This window comes from Felis catus, chromosome A3 (assembly GCF_018350175.1).
Source record: "Felis catus isolate Fca126 chromosome A3, F.catus_Fca126_mat1.0, whole genome shotgun sequence".
Classification (NCBI taxonomy): Eukaryota; Metazoa; Chordata; class Mammalia; order Carnivora; family Felidae; genus Felis; species Felis catus.
The window spans coordinates 79,109,193-79,131,501 of record NC_058370.1 but is presented as its reverse complement, the minus strand read 5'-3'; the positions used below and the strand labels follow the sequence as shown (position 1 = coordinate 79,131,501).

General features: G+C 37.2%; 1 protein-coding gene across 4 annotated transcripts in view; it reads right to left on the bottom strand.

Moving 5' to 3' along the window:
• Positions 1 to 22,309, bottom strand: part of SANBR (SANT and BTB domain regulator of CSR) — a 68,775-nt gene that overhangs the window by 8,252 nt on the left and 38,214 nt on the right. For all 4 annotated transcript variants that reach the window (XM_023251689.2, XM_023251694.2, XM_023251693.2 and 1 more), the window contains 4 exons: positions 12,891 to 13,036; positions 12,057 to 12,156; positions 10,556 to 10,588; positions 9,625 to 9,724 (listed from right to left, as the gene is read on the bottom strand). In XM_023251689.2, the coding sequence (XP_023107457.1) occupies positions 9,625 to 9,724; positions 10,556 to 10,588; positions 12,057 to 12,156; positions 12,891 to 13,036 (379 nt within the window). The remainder of the gene's footprint in view (positions 1 to 9,624; positions 9,725 to 10,555; positions 10,589 to 12,056; positions 12,157 to 12,890; positions 13,037 to 22,309) is intronic.

Sequence of the window (22,309 nt, the reverse complement as noted above, 5' to 3'; positions counted from 1 at the left end):
TAGGACTAGAAAACAACTAGCAATCGAGAGGGAACCCATAAAGCAAGGTGAAGCTAAGCAGGTAAGCCCCCAAATCTGAATATAAAGTCTGTCCAAAATCTTGCCTGAATAACTAAACTACACAGGCTGGTATGACCCTGGGGGTCAGGCTAAAACAGTAGCTTAGCAGCCAAGAAAAACCCATGCAGAGACAGCATTTACTACATACCATGAGGCAGACAGATTTTGCAGTTTGGGTCAGGCAAGTTAACTGCCTACTAGAACAAAAAAACCCAACAATTCTAAGAACAAAAACATTTCAGAACTGCACAAAGATAACCTACCAAAAGTTACAAGATGAAGAAACTAAAAAATATGAACTACTCAGAAAAGAAACAGTAAACAGAAACTGATTCTGAGAGAACCTACATATTGGATTAAAGCAGACAATGTGATTTTGGGATGCCCGGGTGGCTCAGTTGATTAAGCATCCAACTTCGGCTCAGGTCATGATCTCACGGTTGGTGGGTTCCAGCACCGTTTTGGGCTCTCTGCTGATAGCTCGGAGCCTGGAAACTGCTTCAGATTCTGTGTCCTCCTCTCTCTTGCCCCTCCCCCACTCACTCTGTCTCACTTTCCCAAGAATAAACGTTAAAAAAAAAGCAGACAATGATTTCAAAGCAACTAGTATAAGTATGTTCAAAGGGAAAATGGTGTTACTGAATAAACACATAGGAAATCTCAACAAAGATATGGAAACTATAAAGAAGAACCACGTGGAAATTCTAGAACTAAAAAGCACAATAATTGAAATATTTAGTAGATGGGCTCAAGAAAAAGACTGAAATGGTAGAAGAATATACCAGTGAAATGGAAGTTAAGCATTAGAAATGATCCAATCCAGGGGCGCATGGGTGGCTCAGTCGGTTAAGCATCTGACGATTTCCACTCAGGACATGATCTCACAGTTTGCAGGTTTGAGCTACATGTCAGGCTCTATGCTGGCAGTGCAGAGCCTGCTTGAGATTTTCTCTCTCTCCATCCCTCTCTCTCTCCGCCCCTCCCGTGCTCTCTCTTTCTCAAAAGAAAAGAAATTATTCCATCCAAAAAATAAAGAGTGAAGAAAAAGAAACAAAACTTCAGAAGCCTGTGGGGCAATATCAAAAGGTCCAACATACATGTACTGGAGTTCCGGAAGGTAAGTGAGAGAAAGGGACAGAAGAAACACTTAAAAGAATAATGATTGCAAGCTCCCCAAATTTTGTTTAAAACATTAATTTACAGATCCCAGAAGCTCAACAAATACCAAGTAAGATAACCACACCTAGGCATATCATAGACAGGCTTCTGAAAGTAAAAAATAAAATCGTGAAAGAAGCAAGATAAAAAGGGCGCATTACATCCAGGGGAATAATTATATCAATGGCTAACTTCTCATCAGAAATAATGGAGGCTAGAAGACACTGGAATGGGAGATACAAACCGTTAAAAGAAAAAAATAATTGTTACATAAGAATTCTATATTGGAGAAACTGTACTTAGAAATCAAAGTGAGGGGCACCTGGATGGCTCAGTTGGTAGAAAGTGTGACTCTTGATCTCGGGTTGTGGTTGGGGCCCCACGTTGGGTGTAGAAATTACTTAAGAATACAATCTTTTAAAAAAAAGGGAAATGAAGAGATTTTCAGATAAGTAAAAATGAAAGAATTTATTGCTAGTATGCCTACACTATAGGAAATAATCAAAGTTCTTCAGAATGAAAGAAAACAACATTGCATGACAATTACTCAGATATAAAAAAATAGTAAATATGTAAATATAAAAGACTAAATGTATATATATTTTATTTTGCCCCTCTACATTCTTTGAATGACATAGAACTGTTTAAAGCAAAAATTGTAACACATAATGTAATTCTGTATAATTTATAAAGATAAGTAACAATGGCACAAAGAAGGAAAAACTAAGGAAACTATCTTACTTTAGGGTTATATTTTACCTAAAGTGATTCTTATTAGCTTTAAGTAGACTGTGATAGGTTAAAGATGGTGTTGTAATCTTTAGAACAATAAAATGCAAAGAAATACAACTAAAAAGCCAGTAAAATAATTAGAATGATATACTAAATTTATTTTCTTAGCACAAAAAAAGCAAGAAAGGCGAAATAAGAGAAACAAAACATCTGAAATAATTAGAAAATGAATAGCAAAATGGCAGAACTAATGCAACCACATCATTAAACACATTAAATATAAATAGAATACATACTCCAATCAAAAGGCAAACTGTCAAACTGGATAAAAAAGCGGTTTTCAACAACATGCTATCTACAAGATATACACTTTAAGTCAGAAACACAAAGAGGTTAAAAATAAAAGGATAGGAAGAAGATATGCCATTCAAACAGTAAACAAATCTAGAGTGATAATATGAGTACCAAACAGACTTCAAGACAGTTTTACTACAGACAAAGAGGAATATATTATAATGATAAAAGAGTCAATACACTATATATGTATGCCTAATCATAAAGCTGTAATGTACACAAAATAAAAACTAGTAGACTTAAAAGGAAAAATACATATATTAACAATTATAGCTGGAGATTTCAACACCTTCTTTTACTAATCAGTGGAACAAGAAGTTAGAAATAAGCAGTCAGAAAAAGAGCACAACTATAGAAGCTTTGCAACAGATAACCAAAACAACTTAACATTTATAGACTACACCAACAACAGATTTCACATTCTTTTCATGCACATGTGGAACATGTATCAATAAAATTTAAGGGATGAAACAACATAGAGTATGTTCTCTGACCACGATGGGATTAAGTTAGAAACCTGTAACTGAAAATACCCAGACAATCTGAAAATATTTGGAAATTAAACAACATACTACCAAATAACACATGTGTCAAACAAAAACAAAATCATAATGGGAATTAGAAAATATTCTGTACTGATTATAAATGGAAACAAGACATAACAAAGCCTGTGGGAAATAGTTAAAGTGGTGTTTAGAGCAAATCTTACAGCTTTAAATGCTTGTATTAGAAAAGAAGAAAAGTAAAAAAACCAGTAAGTTTCTACCTTAAGAAGTTAAAAAAGAAATAAAGGAAATTAAGTTCAAAATAATTACAAGGTGGCACAAAAACAGACACATAGACCAATGGAATAGAATAGAAACCCCAGAACTAGACCCACAAACGTATGGCCAACTCATCTTTGACAAAGCAGAAAAGAATATCCAATGGAAAAAAGACAGTCTCTTTAACAAATGGTGCTGGGAGAACTGGACAGCAACATGCAGAAGGTTGAAACTAGACCACTTTCTCACACCATTCACAAAAATAAACTCAAAATGGATAAAGGACCTGAATGTGAGACAGGAAACCATCAAAACCTTAGAGGAGAAAGCAGGAAAAGACCTCTCTGACCTCAGCCGTAGCAATTTCTTACTTGACACATCTCCAAAGGCAAGGGAATTAAAAGCAAAAATGAACTACTGGGACCTCACGAAGATAAAAAGCTTCTGCACAGCAAAACTAAAAGGCAACCAACGGAATGGGAAAAGATATTTGCAAATGACATATCGGACAAAGGGCTAGTATCCAAAATCTATAAAGAGCTCACCAAACTCCACACCCGAAAAACAACCCAGTGAAGAAATGGGCAGAAAACATGAATAGACACTTCTCTAAAGAAGACATCCAGATGGCCAACAGGCACATGAAAAGATGTTCAACGTCGCTCCTCATCAGGGAAATACAAATCAAAACCACACTCAGATATCACCTCACGCCAGTCAGAGTGGCCAAAATGAACAAATCAGGAGACTATAGATGCTGGCGAGGATGTGGAGAAACGGGAACCCTCTTGCACTGTTGGTGGGAATGCAAATTGGTGCAGCCACTCTGGAAAACAGCGTGGAGGTTCCTCAAAAAATTAAAAATAGACCTACCCTATGACCCAGCAATAGCCCTGCTAGGAATTTACCCAAGGGATACAGGAGTGCTGATGCATAGGGGCACTTGTACCCCAATGTTTATAGCAGCACTCTCAACAATAGCCAAATTATGGAAAGAGCCTAAATGTCCATCAACTGATGAATGGATAAAGAAATTGTGGTTTATATACACAATGGAATTCTACGTGGCAATGAGAAAGAATGAAATATGGCCCTTTGTAGCAACGTGGATGGAACTGGAGAGTGTGATGCTAAGTGAAATAAGCCATACAGAGAAAGACAGATACCATATGTTTTCACTCTTATGCAGATCCTGAGAAACTTAACAGAAACCCATGGAGGAGGGGAAGGAAGGAAAAAAAAAAAAAAAAGAGGTTAGAGTGGGAGAGAGAGCCAAAGCATAAGAGACTTAAAAACTGAGAACAAACTGAGGGTTGATAGGGGGTGGGAGGGAGGGGAGGGTGGGTGATGGGTATTGAGGAGGGCACCTTTTGGGATGAGCACTGGGTGTTGTATGGAAACCAATGTGACAATAAACTTCATATATTGAAACAAAACAAAACAAAACAATTACAAGGAAGGAAATGCTAAATATAAGAGTGACAACCAATGAAATACAAAATTGACAAACCATAGAGAAAAATCAATAAAATCAAAAGGTGATTCCTTGAAAAGATCAGTAAAATAAACCTCTAGCTAAACTGTTCAAGAAAAAAGTGATAAAACACAAATTACCAATTATCAGGATTGAAAGAGGGACATCACTACAGATCTTTTAGACAGAAAAGGATAAGAAAATATTGTAAGCAACTTTATGCCAATACATTTGACAACCTGGATAAAAATGGAGAAATTCCTTGAAAGACACAAGTTATCAGATTCAAGAAGAAATAGAAAACCTGAATAGCACTACACTGAAGGTAATAAATTCATAATTAATTAAAAACCTTCCCCAAAAGAAAACTGTAGGCCCAGATGACTCCACTGATGAATTTTATCATACATTTCAGGGACAAATCATACAAACAGTACACAAGTTCTTTCAGAAAAGTGAGGAGAACACTTTCCAACTCATTTTATAAGATTAGTATTATCCTAATAACCAAACTTAAAGACGATGTCATAGGAAACTAAAAACAAAAAACTAATATCACTCATAAACACAAACAATCCTTAACAAAATATTAGCAAGTCAAATACATTAATATATAAAAAGAAAAATACTTCATGACCAAGTGGAGTTTACCCTAGAAGATTGGCATAACACTTGAAAAACCGATTTCAATTTCTCATACTGATAATATGGAGAAAACCTGTATCATCATCTCAATAGATGGGGAAAAAACATTTAACAAAATTCAACACCCATTCACCTAATAATTCAACAACTTAGAAACAGAAAAGAACTTCCTCAACCTGAGAAAGGGCATTTATGAGAAACCAACCACTAATATTTTATACTTAATGGTTAAAGAATGAATGCTTTCCCCTTAAGATAGGGAGCAAGGTAAGGACATGTGTTCTACTTCTAGTCAATATGAGGCCCTAATGAGTGCAAAAAAGCAAGACAAAGAAATAAAAAGCATACACACTGGAAAGGAATCTAATAAGCAAAGAAAAATTATGTGAAATTAGCAAGGGCACAAGAAACAAGGTCAACTGTAACAACTGAAAAGTTGGAAAAATTTAAAAAACCTACTTCCATTTATAACAGCATTTAAAAAAGCACTTAGGAATAAACTGAACAAAAGATGTTCAATATCTGCATACTGAAACTATAAAACATTGTTGAGAGACATTAGAGAACTAAATAAATGGAAAGATATTTTGTATTCATGGATTGGAAGACTTGCCATTGTTAAAAAAAAAAAAAAAAAGCAATTCTCTCCAAATTGATATATGATTCAACACAATCCTAATGAAAGTTCCAGCAGTTTTTTTGTAGAAGTAGTTACCTTTGTTCTAAAATGGACAGGAAATGCAAAGCACCTAGAAATACAAAAATGATCTAAAAATAAAAGAACAATTTTGAAGAACTCACATCACCAGATTTCAGGAATCACTAAAAGCTACAAAAATTAAGACCATGTGGTACTCATACACTGATGTAAATAAAGGATACATAAAAATCAATGGAAGAAAACAAAGAGTTTAAAAATAGATCCACATGTAAATGATCAGTTGATTTTTTAACAAAAGTGTCAAGGTAATCCAATGGGGAAAGAACATTCTTTTCAACAAATGGTTCTGGAAAAATTGGCTATGCCTATAGGAAAACAAAGGGAAGCTCGACCCCTAACTTATACGATACACAAAAATTTACCTGGAAGAGATCATAGAATTAAATACAAAAGCTAAAATCATACAATTTCTAGAAGAAAACAGCAGAAAATCTTTGTGACCTTGGGGTAAACAAAGATTTCTTAGTTATTAAAGTATGAAACATAAAAGGGACACAAAAACATTAGAGTTCATGAAATTAAAACCTTTTGCTCTTCAAAAGACATCATTTTTTAAAAATTTATTTGAGAGACAGAGTGTGTGCACACGCGCAGGACAGGAATAGAAGAAAAGGGAGAGAGAGCGCCTGGGTGGCTCAGTTGGTTAAGTGTCTGACTTCAGCTCAGGTCCTGATCTCACAGTTCGTGGGTTCAAGCCCTGTGTCGGGCTCTGTGCTGACAGCTCAGAGCATGGAGCCTGCTCTCTGCCCCTCCCCTACTTGTATTCTCTCTCAAAAATGAATAAACATTTTTTAAAAAATTAAAAAAAAAAAAAAAAAAAAGAACTGCTTGAAAATTCCCAAGCAGGCTCCATGCTGTTCTATTCCATGACTGTGAGATCATCCCATGATCTCACGTTGGGCTCCCAGAATCCTGAGATCAGGACTTAAGCCAATACCAACAGTTGGACACTTAACCAACTAAGTGCCCCAGGTGCCCCCAAAAGACATCATTAATAAAATTAAAAGGCAAGCCACAAACTAGGGGCAAATATTTGCAAAACATATGAACTTGTATCCAAAAATATATAAGGAATGCTTATAATTCAATAATGAGGCAAACAATCCAACTGAAAAACAGGTAAAAGATCATTTAAACAGATACTTCATGAAAAAGATATATAAATGGCCAGTGAGCACATGAGAAGATGCCCAGAATTATATACCTACACTAGAATGGCTAAAGTTAAAAAAAAAAAGTAACAATAATACCAAATATTGGTAGAAACATATAGCAACTGAACTCATACGTTGCTGGTAGAACGCAAAATGGTAGTCACTTTGCAAAACAGTCTGGCAGTTTCTTTCAAAGTTAAACGTTAACACTTACCATATGACCCAGCAATTCCACTCCTAGGTATCTACCCAAGAAAAATGAAAACATATGTCCACACGGCCTTGTATGCAAACGTTCATGGCAGCATTATTTGTTAATAGCCAAGAACGGAATCAACCCAAATGTCCATGAAATGGTGAATGGATACACAAATTATGATATACTCACACAATGGAATACTTCTGTGAAATAAAAAGAAACAAACTACTGATACACACAATATGGACGAATCTCAAAAACATCATACTAAGTGAAAGAAGCTACACACACAAAATACTACTCAGGATGCCACTCACACGAGACCTTAGAGGAGTGTAAACGGGCAGGAGATAACTTTTTGGAGTGATGTTCTAGGTCTTGATTTTGGTGGTGATTACCCAATTGTATGCTAAAACTCAATATATACACTTAAAAATGGGTGAATTTTATTACATATAAATTCTACCTCAATCAACTGTAGGTAAAAAAGCCCACACAAAACACAGCAGCATTTTCTTCTTGACTAATTATAATTTAAAAGTAATTGATAAAGGACTAGTTTTTAATAAGAGGATTGAACACATAAAGAAAAATTACGTAAAAGTTGGAAAAAAGACAAAGGGAGGGTTGCATGTCCTTTTAGTGTCATATTGGAGGACTGTTTAAAAGCCCTGTGTAAAATCAAAGCCACACTGAGATACCACCTCACACCTGTCAGAGTGGCTAAAATGAACAACTCAGGAAACTACAGATGCCGGTGAGGATGCGGAGAAACAGGAACCCTCTTGCACTGTTTGTGGGAATGCAAACTGGTGCAGCTGCTCTGGAAAACAGTGTGGAGGTTCCTCAAAAAATTAAAAATAGATCTACCCTATATCTCAGCAATAGCACTACTAGGAATTTACCCAAGGGATACAGGAGTGCTGATGCATAGGGGCACATGTACCCCAATGTTTGCAGCGGCACTTTCAACAATAGCCAAATTATGGAAAGAGCCTAAATGTCCATCAACTGACAAATGAATAAAGAAGATGTGGTTTATATATACAATGGAATACCACTTGGCAATGAGAAAGTATGAAATCATGCCATTTGCAGCAACATGGATGGAACTGGAAGGTATTATGCTGAGTGAAATAAGTCAGTCAGAGGACAGATATCAATGTTTTCACTCATATGTGGATCTTGAGAAACTTAACAGAAGACCATAGGGGAAGGGAAGGGGAAAAAAACAGTTACAGAGAGGGAAGGAAGCAAACCACAAGAGACTCTTAAATACAGAGAAGAAACTGAGGGTGGAGGGGGTAGAGGGGGGTGGAGGGGAGGGAAAATGGGTGACGGCCATTGAGGAGGTGATATACTCACACAATGGGTGATACACTCACACAATGGAATATTGTAATATTGCAATAGTGTAATATTGCACTTGTTGGGATGAGCACTGGGTGTTGTATGTAAGCTAATTTGACAATAATTATATTAAAAAAAAAAAAGGCCCATGTAAGAATTACTTAATTCTCAAAGAAAATGTCCTTGTGTCTTTCCTATTTACTGTTATTGAAGGCCCAGAGGACATGAAGTCTTAGGTTAACTTGCAGATTTTTGTGTCTAATAGAAATGCAAATGATTCTTTTTTAGAAGAAAAGATAACCTCAAAGGTTATCAGTTACTGCCTAGTATCAATCAGTTTTGCTGCTAACTTGCAATCCTTTTTAACATTCTTTTTCAAGTGTCTATAAATACCCAAGCCTTCAAATGTTCTCTGAACCAACTTTGGCTGTTTCTCTCACTAATGAGTTGAAAAATGTTGACACAAGTTCATTCTGTAGTTGTATAAAATCATGTTTTTAGTTTTTTAAAAATCATACTCTGGTGCTTCATTTGAGGTCACTTCAAAAAAATTTTTTTTGTTATTATGTTTATTTTTTGAGAGACAGACAGACAGAGCATGAATGGGGGAGGGGCAGACAGAGAGGGAGACACAGATTCTGAAGCAGGCTCCAGGCTCTGAGCTGTCAGCACAAAGCCTGATGTGGGGCTCGAACAGTGTCACTTCAAATCATCTCTGGTACACTGATATAAGTCATACATTTTGAGAAACCCCTTAGGTTACACTTGAAATGAAAACTTGGAGGATTATTTCTCAGTACACTGCACTTTTTAAATAACTTTGTGATTATTCTGTGTTGGTGCCAGGGTTAGAGAATCTTGATGAAGCCTGAAGCCTCCTTTATTTATTTTTTTTCCATGTTGTAACCTACCATGTAGACTTACAAAGCTAATTCATCATCCCTTGCATTAGAGCCTTTAGAATGCAACCCCTTCATAAAAGTGAGACTTGACTTTATCTTAGAAATCAGTACTTTGTTTCTTGGATATTTCTTCTTCATCTCCAACTTCATCTTCAGTGACCTCAGATCCAGTGGTATATTCTTCTTCTTCCGAAAATAATGATTGTTGTTTCTGAATTAAAAAAAAAACACACACACACACCCTTTTAAAAACATATTAATATATCTCTAATGGATGCTTTCAAATTTATCTAAATTTAATGAGTCAAACAAGAGCTAATAAAATGACCAATACCTAATACAACATTCAGGAAATGGCCATAAGAAGTTCTACATTTAGGAGAGGATCACATTACATTAAATATCTTTTATTTATTTCCTTCGCATATTCTAGTAGAGTGTTGGGTCCATAATAGGTCATCAGCATTTGTCAAACTATACCTCTATCACCTAACTGAATGCATGTTCCTTGATATTAGGATTACATTAAAATATAATAATTGCTAGTATTAAAGTAGTCCCATAAGCAACCATATGTACACATTCCCTGGATAACCGTGGCCTTGGATTACTCAACCATATCTGCATCAGCTTCCTGCATCTACCCACCCTGCTTTCTGTCATCACTGATCCAAATTCCATTTCCATTCTTCTGAATATTGGTGGCACATGGCGGGGTGATGGCAAAGAGGTAAAAAAAAAAAAAAATCAACCAACGTGTCAATCAAACCACCAAATACCTGGAATTTAATACATTTGTTGCTTTGTTCTATGACCTAATGTGACTTAAAAGTGACTTCAAAAAAGCCATCAAAGAGACTTATGGAGTATATGTCTGTTTTAAACAATGGCATTTTTAGTAAGTACAAAATTACAGAAGCTGAAAAAGATAACTGCATTGAACTAAAGTCTGTAAAATAAGATACTGGTAAGATTCTATTAAACTAAACTTTAGTTTTGGAAGCAAGAGATCTATGAAAGTAAAGTATAGTTGCTTACTTACCAGTTGCAGAGTCCAGTTTTTCAGTGACAAAAACTATAAGACAAAGGAATGAGAGATTAATAAATTTGTATCTACCCAGATTGCAGTTCCTTATTTTCATGTGGATACTGTAAGAGTTGAAAAAAGCTGCAAGTATAGTTCCTTTCCAGGTTGAAACAACTTAAAACTCAGGCTGAAAATGATGTTTTACAAGGTTTTTATAACGGCTGTCTAGAAAAAGATGTATATGTTTATAAAAAGAAAAGAAAGAAAAAGAAAATCGGGGCACCTGGGTTTGCTCAGTCTTAAGTGTTTGAGTTTTGATTTCGGCTTAGGTCATGATCTCACAGTTTGTGAGATCAAGCCCTGCATTGGGCTCTGTGCTGACAGCATGGAGCCTGCTTGGGATTCTCTCTTCCCCTCTCTTTCTGTTCACTCTCCCTCTACTCCCTCTCTCTGCTCATGCTCACTCACTCGCTCAAAATAAACAAACATTAAAAAAAAAGAAAGAAAGAAAAAGAAAATAACACTTCTGGGGCACCTGGGTGGCTCAGCTGGTTAAACATCCAACTTCAGCTGGGGTCGTGATCTCACAGTTCGTGAGTTCAAGCCCTGCAATGGGCTCTCTGCTGTCAGTGCAGAGCCCACTTTGGATACTCTCTCACGGTCTCTGCCCTGTCTCCGAACCCTTTCTTACTCACTCTCTCTCAAAATAAATAAGCATTAAAAACAAAACAAAAAAACAAAAAGGAAAATCAACACTTCCCTGTATCATTTCCAAAGGATAAGTAAACCACAGGCAGAGATAATATGATTTAATTTTTGAACTATTTCAATCACTTTTTAATGTTTACATTTTATTATAGATTCAAGAACCAAATTATATATGGATATTCAAAAAACCTCATTTGCTATATTGTACATAATTAAAGAATGATAATGATTGAATATTTGTAGCCATTTGGAGTTGACAATACATTTTACATAGAATATTTCACTTTGTCAAGTAAACGATACCTCAGCCAATACAAAGCAAGGAAGTTCATGGGCAAATAGAGATTCCCTGGTTGTCAGTAATAAGACTCAAAGGAATTAAAGCTATCTGGCCACCTGAAAAATATTTCAGTTTTGAAACCCTGCAAAAACTAAATGCATTCCTGATTTCAATTAAAAAAAAAATTTCATACCAAAAAAGTTTACAGAATTAGAATTAGGAGGGGACAAAATATCCCATTCACACTATCTTCAATCCTCAAATCATTACTTGTTCATAATAAAACCTCTGAAGAACATGTTATATTTTTTCCCCAAACTGAAGTTGATTAATTATTAGTTGAGGGCAAGGAACATGTCCTATTACCCTTACAGTCCTACTAACTCAGCATTTGTTATGATCAGATAGTCAGTAAATGTTTATTAATTGAAAATGTCAATTTCAGTTTAAACCCATCACATTTCTGTCAAAGATTAAATGTCACCAATTGTTCATATCAAAAAAGAATAAGTGAAACAAGCTACTCACAGCATTGAGCTCCCCACTTTTGGGGCCCCATGGTGTATTTGGCTCCAATAAAACATCACAGTCTAGACCCTTTTCATCACAGGGACCAACCCCAGAATCACTTGAAAGAAAAAGAGATTTTAGGGAGAAATGTTCAATTTCAGAAGAAGTTAAATGCAAATGATGTCTATTTTTATTGCAAATGTTTTATAAATGTTCTTTAGAAATATAGTTCTTGAGTATAAGGCACGCCACCTCAACATTTCCATTTCTTAATTCCTCCAGTGATTTCCCCTAGCAGAAGGCACTCCATACAGGGGAGGCACTACTGCATTCCAAGCATCCTACTTGCCAGGTAGTCAAATGGGCTGCTAACACTGGTACTTTTATGAGAATAGCCTTCAGGAAAGGGTCCCCCTACCCCCAACCTGACAGCTTACTGCAATTGCAAAATGATAGAAGTGACTTCAGAAATTATTAAATCAAGGAGTTCAAATTTATGCAAAGAAACCCTTAATCATTTTTTTTCTAGTTGTATCAATCAAGGATTTAAAAAGGGCTTAAATGACTTCGAAAAAGAAAAAAAAACCCTCAAAAACTGAATTGCAGGTCCCAACCTTTCAATCACCAAAGACTCTTTTTATTAGTTTTTCTTTCCCTTGGACCTCCCATATTTTTTCTATCAAATAAACACCTGCTTGCTCTTACTGCAAGCTGACATATAATTTCAGTAAGCTTTCTGGAATAACGTAAGCTATGTGGGGACTGCCATTATTGGTTTGGGGAGGCACGAGGATTCTGAGATGGGAAGCACTGAATAAAGCGCTGCAGCGCGTCCCCCCACCCCCACCTCACCTAACTGTATCTTTAGAAAAAGGCACAACAATGACATCTTTGTGTTTGTGCAGATCGTCCAGTATTCTAGTGGTTGGACACGACAGCAAATCTCCGCCTTCACTTTGATCATGAAGAGCAACTATGTGGTCCTTCACTTTACAACCCTGTCATGTAAGAGATACTACATTAGAGAGGTTGGTTTGTAATAGAAATATTCCTTTAAAGATGATTGTATATTTTTGTTTTTCTTTGCCCAGCCATATTGTCATATTAACCATTTTATAACTTTTGCTCAAGAAAAAAATAAGGCAGTTGATTCCTGTATAATGCAGGGTTAGGGGTGCCAATCCCCTGCATAGTCAAAAATCCACATAACTTTTGGCTCCCCAAAACTTAACTACTAAGAGCCTACTGTTGACTGGAAACCTTACTGATAAACAGCTGATCAACACATACTGTGTGTTATATGTATTATATACTGTATTCTTAAAATAAGGCAAGCTAAGGAAAGAAAATCAAAAGGAAGAAAAAATATTTATGGTACTATACTGTACTTATCAAAAAAAAAAAACAACGTATAAGTGGATCCATGCTGTTCACCCATGTTGTTCAAGGGTTAACTGTGCTCATACAGAAAAGAGCATGAAATATAAATGTACACCTTAACAAACAGTCAAGAATATTCATGTAACCAACATTCATTCACATTAAGAAACAGAATATTGCTGGGGTGCCTGGGTGGCTCAGTTGGTTGAGCATCTGACTCTTGATTTTGGCTCAGGTCATGATCTCACAGTTCGTGAGTTCAAGTCCCACATGGGAGCCTGCTAGGGATTCTCTCTCTCTCTCTCTCTCTCAAAATAAATAAACTTATATAAGTGTATACACACACACACACACACACACACACATATATATTAAAAAAAACTAGAATATTACCAACACTTTTGGAATTCCTATGGGCTCATTCCTGATTGTAACTGCCTCCTTTCTCCCAAAAGATAATCTTTATCCTGACTTTTATGGTGCTCACTTCCTTGTTTTTATCCTTTTACCACTAAAGGATGCATCCCTAAACTTAGCTATACTTTTACCTCACTTGTTTTGTTTAACATTATGTCTTTATGAGTCAACCACATTATTGTATGTAACAATAACATTTGTTTTAACGTATACTATTCCATTGTATACAAATTCACAATTTGCATATCTATTCTACAGTTGATGGATGGGTTGTTTCCAGTTTGGAGCTATTACAAATAAAACTGTTATGAACAATCTTTTACATTTCCTGGTGTAAAAGTGCTCATGTGTACCAAATTATATTACTCTCAGAAGTATATGAGTGTTATTACTCTATATACTAACACTTGGTAAGGCATTTTAATCTTAGTCATTCTGGTGAGCACGTAGTAGTATCTCATTGTGGTTTTAATTTTCATTTCCTCAATTACAAATGAGGTTGAACTCCTTTTCGTGGTTACAAGACAGCTAAATGTCTTTTTTTCCCCAGCGAAATGCCTTCTTGTGTGACATTCCTATTATTGTTTTCTTATTGTGGGGTGCCTGGGTGGCTCAGTCGGTTAACTGTCCGACTTCAGCTCAGGTCATGATCTCACAGCTTGTGAGTTCGAGACTCATGTCGGGCTCTGTGCTGACAGCTCAGAGCCTAGAGCCTACTTCTGATTCTGTGTCTCCCTCTCTCTCTGCCCCTCCCCTGCTCACGCCCTGTCTCAAAAATAAATAAACATAAAAAAGTTAAAACACTGTTTTCTTATTGATTTGTATGAGCTAAAAACATCTTAATATGAACCTTTTATGGATATGTTGCTAATATCTGGTCCTACCTATGACTTTGTCTATTGAAGTTTATTTAATGTAGGTGATGTACTGGAATTTAAAAATCTCTTTCTTGGGACTCCTGGCTGGCTCATTCATTAGAGCATGCAACTCTTGATCTTGGATTTGTGAGTTTGCGCTCCATATTGGGGGGTAGAGTTTACTTAAAAAAACTAAATAATGGATGTGTGGGTGACTCAGTTGGTTGAGCATCCACCTCTTGATTTCAGCTCAGGTCATGATCCCAGGGTCATGGGATCGACCCCTGTCTTGGGCTCCATACACTGAGCATGGAGCCTGCTTAAGACTTTCTCTCTCTCTGCCCCTCTCCCCTGCTCACTCTAAAATAAAAAATAAGATTTTTTATGGTATTATCTTTTAATAGCTTTATTAGTTCTCCTTTCACATATAGATCTTTTTTTGTGAGTAGTTTGGGATAGATTCCATTTCCATTTTTTTCCCCAAATGGATATACCAATGTTCCAGGACCTCTTACTAAAAAGTCTACCCTTTGCCTACTGCTCTATACTGCCACCTCTGTCATAGTCAAGTATCCAAGTGGCTGTGAGTACTCTCTTCTACTGGTCTGTCTACTCTTTGCCAGTATCACCCTAATGGCTTTGTAATAAATCTTCATGTTGGGCAGAGCAAGCACTTCTACCTTTGGTTCTTTGAGAGTATCTTGGTTATCCTTGGCCCTCTTCATTTCCACAGACATTACAATCAGTTTAGAAAAGTTCCCAATAAAAATCTGTTGGTATTTTTATTGAGATTACATTGATCTAAATAGACCAGTTTGGGGAACATTTACATCTTTACAATACTGAGTTTTCCAATCTATGAATGTGGTATGACAATCCATTTTTTAGTTTCATTTTCTCTTATTAGTGTTTTATGTTTTCTGTATAGAGTTCTTGCACATATTCTATTAGATTTAATCCTAGGTACCTGATTTTTGGAGACTACTGTAAATGGTTTCTTTATCTTCTAACATTGTTTGGTTTATAGAAATAAAATTGGTTTGTGTAAATGATGTTTAACAGATCAATCTTAAATTCCTATTAATTCTAATAATTTATCTGAAGATTCTTCAGGATTTTCTATGTTCACAATGTGATCTGCAAATTATGACATTTCCTTTTTGATCCTTACACTTTTTATTTTTTTCTTGCATTACTATACTGTCTAGGACCTCCAGTTCAATTTGAATAGAACTGCTGTAACAATGCGCACCCTTATCTTACTCCTAATTTCAAAGGAAAACTTTTCTACATTTCACTATTAAGTGTGACATTTGTTTTAAGTTGTGTATTATCTATTCTTTATTGGATTGTGTTATTTCCCTTTTATTTCTAAATTTGCTAAGATTTTTTTTTTAAATCATTCCTCTCCTTCCCTTTATATACATTAATTTGGAAGTTATACATTCTTTTATCCTTTTAGTGGTTATCCTAGAACTTATAACACATATCCTTGACTTATCAAAGTCTAATTTGTTAATACCTCCTGTTTTTTTTTAAATTTTTCTTTTAATGTTTATTATTTTTGAGAGACAAAGAGACAGAGCATGAGCAGAGGAGGGGCAGAGAGAGACAGAGACAGAATCTGAAGCAGGCTCCAGGCTCTGAGCTGTCAGCACAGAGCCTGACACGGGGCTCGAACTCACAAGCTATGAGATCATGACCTGAGTCGAAGTCGGATGCTCAACTGACTAAGCCACCCAGGCACTCCATTAATACCTCTTCTCTTAAACAACGCAAGACCTTTTAAACTGTCAGACCTCCACTTTAACATCCTTCTAATCTACAGGCTATTGTTGTGGGTTTTAAAATTATACATTAAAATCTAGAGTATATGTCGATTATTTTAAATTTTCTATTTTACTTATATAATCCTATATTTATTACAAACATACACACACACACATAAAGTGTTACCATCATTGCTTAATATAGTCAATGTTCATTTAGATTTACCAATATACCAATTTTTTTCTTTAGTCTTCATTCCTTCCTGTATCTTGAGAACATCATTAGTATCTCCTTTAAAGCAATTCGTTGGTTGAAAATTCCTTCAATTTTTCTTTGCCTAAAAATGTTTTTATTTTGTCTTCACTCTCGAAGGATATTTAAGGAAGGCACAGATTTCTAGAATGTTAACTATTTCTTTTGGTACACCAAAGACTGAAGGAACTATACTCTGGCTTCCACTGACGCCATTTTGAGATGTGAACTCTCATTATTGATGTTTTGAAGGGATTCTACTTTTTCCATCTGGCTGCTTTTAAATGTTTTCTTTTGTTGTCTACAGTTTCACTCTGATATGTGCAGGTATGGATTTCTTACTATTTTTACTGGAAGTCACTGGAATTTTTTTTTTGTTTTTAATTCCAGTTAGTTAACACACAGTGTTATATTAGTTTTAAGTGTACAATATAGTGCTTCAACAATTCCATTAAAAGGAATCACCGGAATTCTTTTCATTTTTTAATTTATTTTACTTTTTAAAGAGAGAGAGCAGGGGAGAAGGGCAGAGGGAGAGAGAGAGAATCTTAAGCACACTCCATGCTCAATGTGAAGCCCAATGTGGGGTTCAATCCCACAACCCTGGGATCATGACCTGAGCCAAAATCAAGAGTCCAACACTCAACCAACTGAGCCACCCAGGCACCCCTGGAATTCTTGAATCTATAAATTAAAATCTTTCAATAATTCTGAAGTATCTCAGCCGTTATCTCTTCAAATTTTGCCTCTAATACATTCTCTTTTTATTTCTATTGGGAACCCCATTAAGAAATTAGTGCTTCTTACATAAAAAGATAAATAGTGTAGAATACTATATATGAGGTACTTAGAGAATTCAAATTTGTAGAGACAAAAAACAGAATGGGAGGAGGTTTGCAAGATGGCGGCTTAGGAGGACGCTGGGCTCACCGCGCATCCTGCTGATCACTTAGATTCCACCTACACCTGCCTAAATAACCCAGAAAACCGCCAGAGGATTAGCAGAACGGAGTCGCTGGAGCCAAACGCAGACGAGAGGCCCACGGAAGAGAGTAGGAAGGGCGGCGAGGCGGTGCGCGCTCCACGGACTGGCGGGAGGGAGCCGGGGTGGAGGGGCGGCTCGCCGGCCAAGCAGAGCCCCCGAGTCTGGCTTGCAAAAGCGGAGGGGTCTGACGGACTGTGTTCCCACAACAAGCGCGACTTAGCCTCTGGGAGGTCATAAGTTAACAGCTCTGCTCGGAAAGCAAGAAGGCTGGAGGACAAAGGGAGGGAGAGCTGCTGAGCCCCCTGACAACAGAGCTCAGTTTGGTGGGGAACAAAGGCGCTCGCCGGCGCCATCTCCCCCGCCCATCCCCCAGCCAAAATCCCAAAGAGAACCAGTTCCTGCCAGGGAACTTGCTCGCTCCGCGCAAACACCCAACTCTGTGCTTCTGCCGAGCCAAACCTCCGGCAGCGGATCTGACTACCTCCCGCTGCCACAGGGCCCCTCCTGAAGAGGATCACCTAAGGAGAAGCGATCTAAGCCTGCCCCTCCTGCCCCTGTGCACCTTGCCTACCCACCCCAGCTAATACGCCAGATCCCCAGCATCACAAGCCTGCCAGTGTGCAAGTAGCCCTGACGGGCCACACCACCCCACAGTGAATCCCACCCCTAGGAGAGGGGAAGACAAGGCACACACCAGTCTGACTGTGGCCCCAGCGGTGGGCTGGGGGCAGACATCAGGTCTGACTGCGGCCCCGCCCACCAACTCCAGTTATACACCACAGCACAGGGGAAGTGCCCTGCAGGTCCTCACCACGCCAGGGACTATCCAAAATGACCAAGCAGAAGAATTCCCCTCAGAAGAATCTCCAGGAAATAACAACAGCTAATGAGCTGATCAAAAAGGATTTAAATAATATAACAGAAAGTGAATTTAGAATAATAGTCATAAAATTAATCGCTGGGCTTGAAAACAGTATACAGGACAGCAGAGAATCTCTTGCTACAGAGATCAAGGGACTAAGGAACAGTCACGAGGAGCTGAAAAACACTTTAAACGAAATGCATAACAAAATGGAAACCACCACAGCTCGGCTTGAAGAGGCAGAGGAGAGATTAGGTGAACTAGAAGATAAAGTTATGGAAAAAGAGGAAGCTGAGAAAAAGAGAGATAAAAAAATCCAGGAGTATGAGGGGAAAATTAGAGAACTAAGTGATACACTAAAAAGAAATAATATACGCATAATTGGTATCCCAGAGGAGGAAGAGAGAGGGAAAGGTGCTGAAGGGGTACTTGAAGAAATTATAGCTGAGAACTTCCCTGAACTGGGGAAGGAAAAAGGCATTGAAATCCAAGAGGCACAGAGAACTCCCTTCAGACGTAACTTGAATCGATCTTCTGCATGACATATCATAGTGAAACTGGCAAAATACAAGGATAAAGAGAAAATTCTGAAAGCAGCAAGGGGTAAACGTGCCCTCACATATAAAGGGAGACCTATAAGACTCGTGACTGATCTCTCTTTTGAAACTTGGCAGGCCAGAAAGAATTGGCACGAGATTTTCAGGGTGCTAGACAGAAAAAATATGCAGCTGAGAATCCTTTATCCAGCAAGTCTGTCATTTAGAATAGAAGGAGAGATAAAGGTCTTCCCAAACAAACAAAAACTGAAGGAATTTGTCACCACTAAACCAGCCCTACAAGAGATCCTAAGGGGGACCCTGTGAGACAAAGTCCCAGAGACATCACTACGAGCATAAAACATTCAGACATCACAATGACTCTAAACCCATATCTTTCTATAACAACACTGAATGTAAATGGATTAAATGCGCCAACCAAAAGACATAGGGTATCAGAATGGATAAAAAAACAAGACCCATCTATTTGCTGTCTACAAGAGACTCATTTTAGACCTGAGGACACCTTTAGATTGAGAGTGAGGGGATGGAGAACTATTTATCATGCGACTGGAAGCCAAAAGAAAGCTGGAGTAGCCATACTTATATCAGACAAACTAGACTTTAAATTAAAGGCTGTAACAAGAGATGAAGAAGGACATTATATAATACTTACAGGGTCTATCCATCAGGAAGAGCTAACAATTATAAATGTCTATGCGCCGAATACTGGAGCCCCCAAATATATAAAACAATTACTCATAAACATAAGCAACCTTATTGATAAGAATGTGGTAATTGCAGGGGACTTTAACACCCCACTTACAGAAATGGACAGATCATCTAGACACACGGTCAATAAAGAAACAAGGGCCCTGAATGAGACATTGGATCAGATGGACTTGACAGATATATTTAGAACTCTGCATCCCAAAGCAACAGAATATACTTTCTTCTCGAGTGCACATGGAACATTCTCCAAGATAGATCATATACTGGGTCACAAAACAGCCCTTCATAAGTTTACAAGAATTGAAATTATACCATGCATACTTTCAGACCACAATGCTATGAAGCTTGAAATCAACCACAGAAAAAAGTCTGGAAAACCTCCAAAGGCATGGAGGTTAAAGAACACCCTACTAACGAATGAGTGAGTCAACCAGGCAATTAGAGAAGAAATTAAAAAATATATGGAAACAAACGAAAATGAAAATACAACAATCCAAATGCTTTGGGACGCAGCGAAGGCAGTCCTGAGAGGAAAATACATTGCAATCCAGGCCTATCTCAAGAAACAAGAAAAATCCCAAATACAAAATCTAACAGCACACCTAAAGGAACTAGAAGCAGAACAGCAAAGGCAGCCTAAACCCAGCAGAAGAAGAGAAATAATAAAGATCAGAGCAGAAATAAACAATATAGAATCTAAAAAAACTGTAGAGCAGATCAACGAAACCAAGAGTTGGTTTTTTGAAAAAATAAACAAAATTGACAAACCTCTACCCAGGCTTCTCAAAAAGAAAAGGGAGATGACCCAAATAGATAAAATCATGAATGAAAATGGAATTATTACAACCAATCCCTCAGAGATACAAACAATTATCAGGGAATACTATGAAAAATTATATGCCAACAAATTGGACAACCTGGAAGAAATGGACAAATTCCTGAACACCCACACTCTTCCAAAACTCAATCAGGAGGAAATAGAAAGCTTGAACAGACCCATAACCAGCGAAGAGATTGAATCGGTTATCAAAAATCTCCCAACAAATAAGAGTCCAGGACCAGATGGCTTCCCAGGGGAGTTCTACCAGACGTTTAAAGCAGAGATAATACCTATCCTTCTCAAGCTATTCCAAGAAATAGAAAGGGAAGGAAAACTTCCAGACTCATTCTATGAAGCCAGTATTACTTTGATTCCTAAACCAGACAGAGACCCAGTAAAAAAAGAGAACTACAGGCCAATATCCCTGATGAATATGGATGCAAAAATTCTCAATAAGATACTAGCAAATCGAATTCAACGGCATATAAAAAGAATTCTTCACCATGATCAAGTGGGATTCATTCCTGGGATGCAGGGCTGGTTCAACATTCGCAAATCAATCAACGTGATACATCACATTAACAAAAAAAAAAGAGAAGAACCATATGATCCTGTCAATCGATGCAGAAAAGGCCTTTGACAAAATCCAGCACCCTTTCTTAATAAAAACCCTTGAGAAAGTCGGGATAGAAGGAACATACTTAAAGATCATAAAAGCCATTTATGAAAAGCCCACAGCTAACATCATCCTCAACGGGGAAAAACTGAGAGCTTTTCCCCTGAGATCAGGAACACGACAAGGATGCCCACTCTCACCGCTGCTGTTTAACATAGTGCTGGAAGTTCTAGCATCAGCAATCAAACAACAAAAGGAAATCAAAGGCATCAAAATTGGCAAAGATGAAGTCAAGCTTTCGCTTTTTGCAGATGACATGATATTATACATGGAAAATCCGATAGACTCCACCAAAAGTCTGCTAGAACTGATACAGGAATTCAGCAAAGTTGCAGGATACAAAATCAATGTACAGAAATCAGTTGCATTCTTATACACTAACAATGAAGCAACAGAAAGACAAAGAAACTGATCCCATTCACAACTGCACCAAGAAGCATAAAATACCTAGGAATAAATCTAACCAAAGATATAAAGGATCTGTATGCTGGAAACTATAGAAAGCTTATGAAGGAAATTGAAGAAGATTTAAAGAAATGGAAAGACATTCCCTGCTCATGGATTGGAAAAATAAATATTGTCAAAATGTCAATACTACCCAAAGCTATCTACACATTCAATGCAATCCCAATCAAAATTGCACCAGCATTCTTCTCGAAACTAGAACAAGCAATCCTAAAATTCATATGGAACCACAAAAGGCCCCGAATAGCCAAAGGAATTTTGAAGAAGAAGACCAAAGCAGGAGGCATCACAATCCCAGACTTTAGCCTCTACTACAAAGCTGTCATCATCAAGACAGCATGGTATTGGCACAAAAACAGACACATAGACCAATGGAATAGAATAGAAACCCCAGAACTAGACCCACAAACATATGGCCAACTCATCTTTGACAAAGCAGGAAAGAACATCCAATGGAAAAAAGACAGCCTCTTTAACAAATGGTGCTGGGAGAACTGGACAGCAACATGCAGAAGGTTG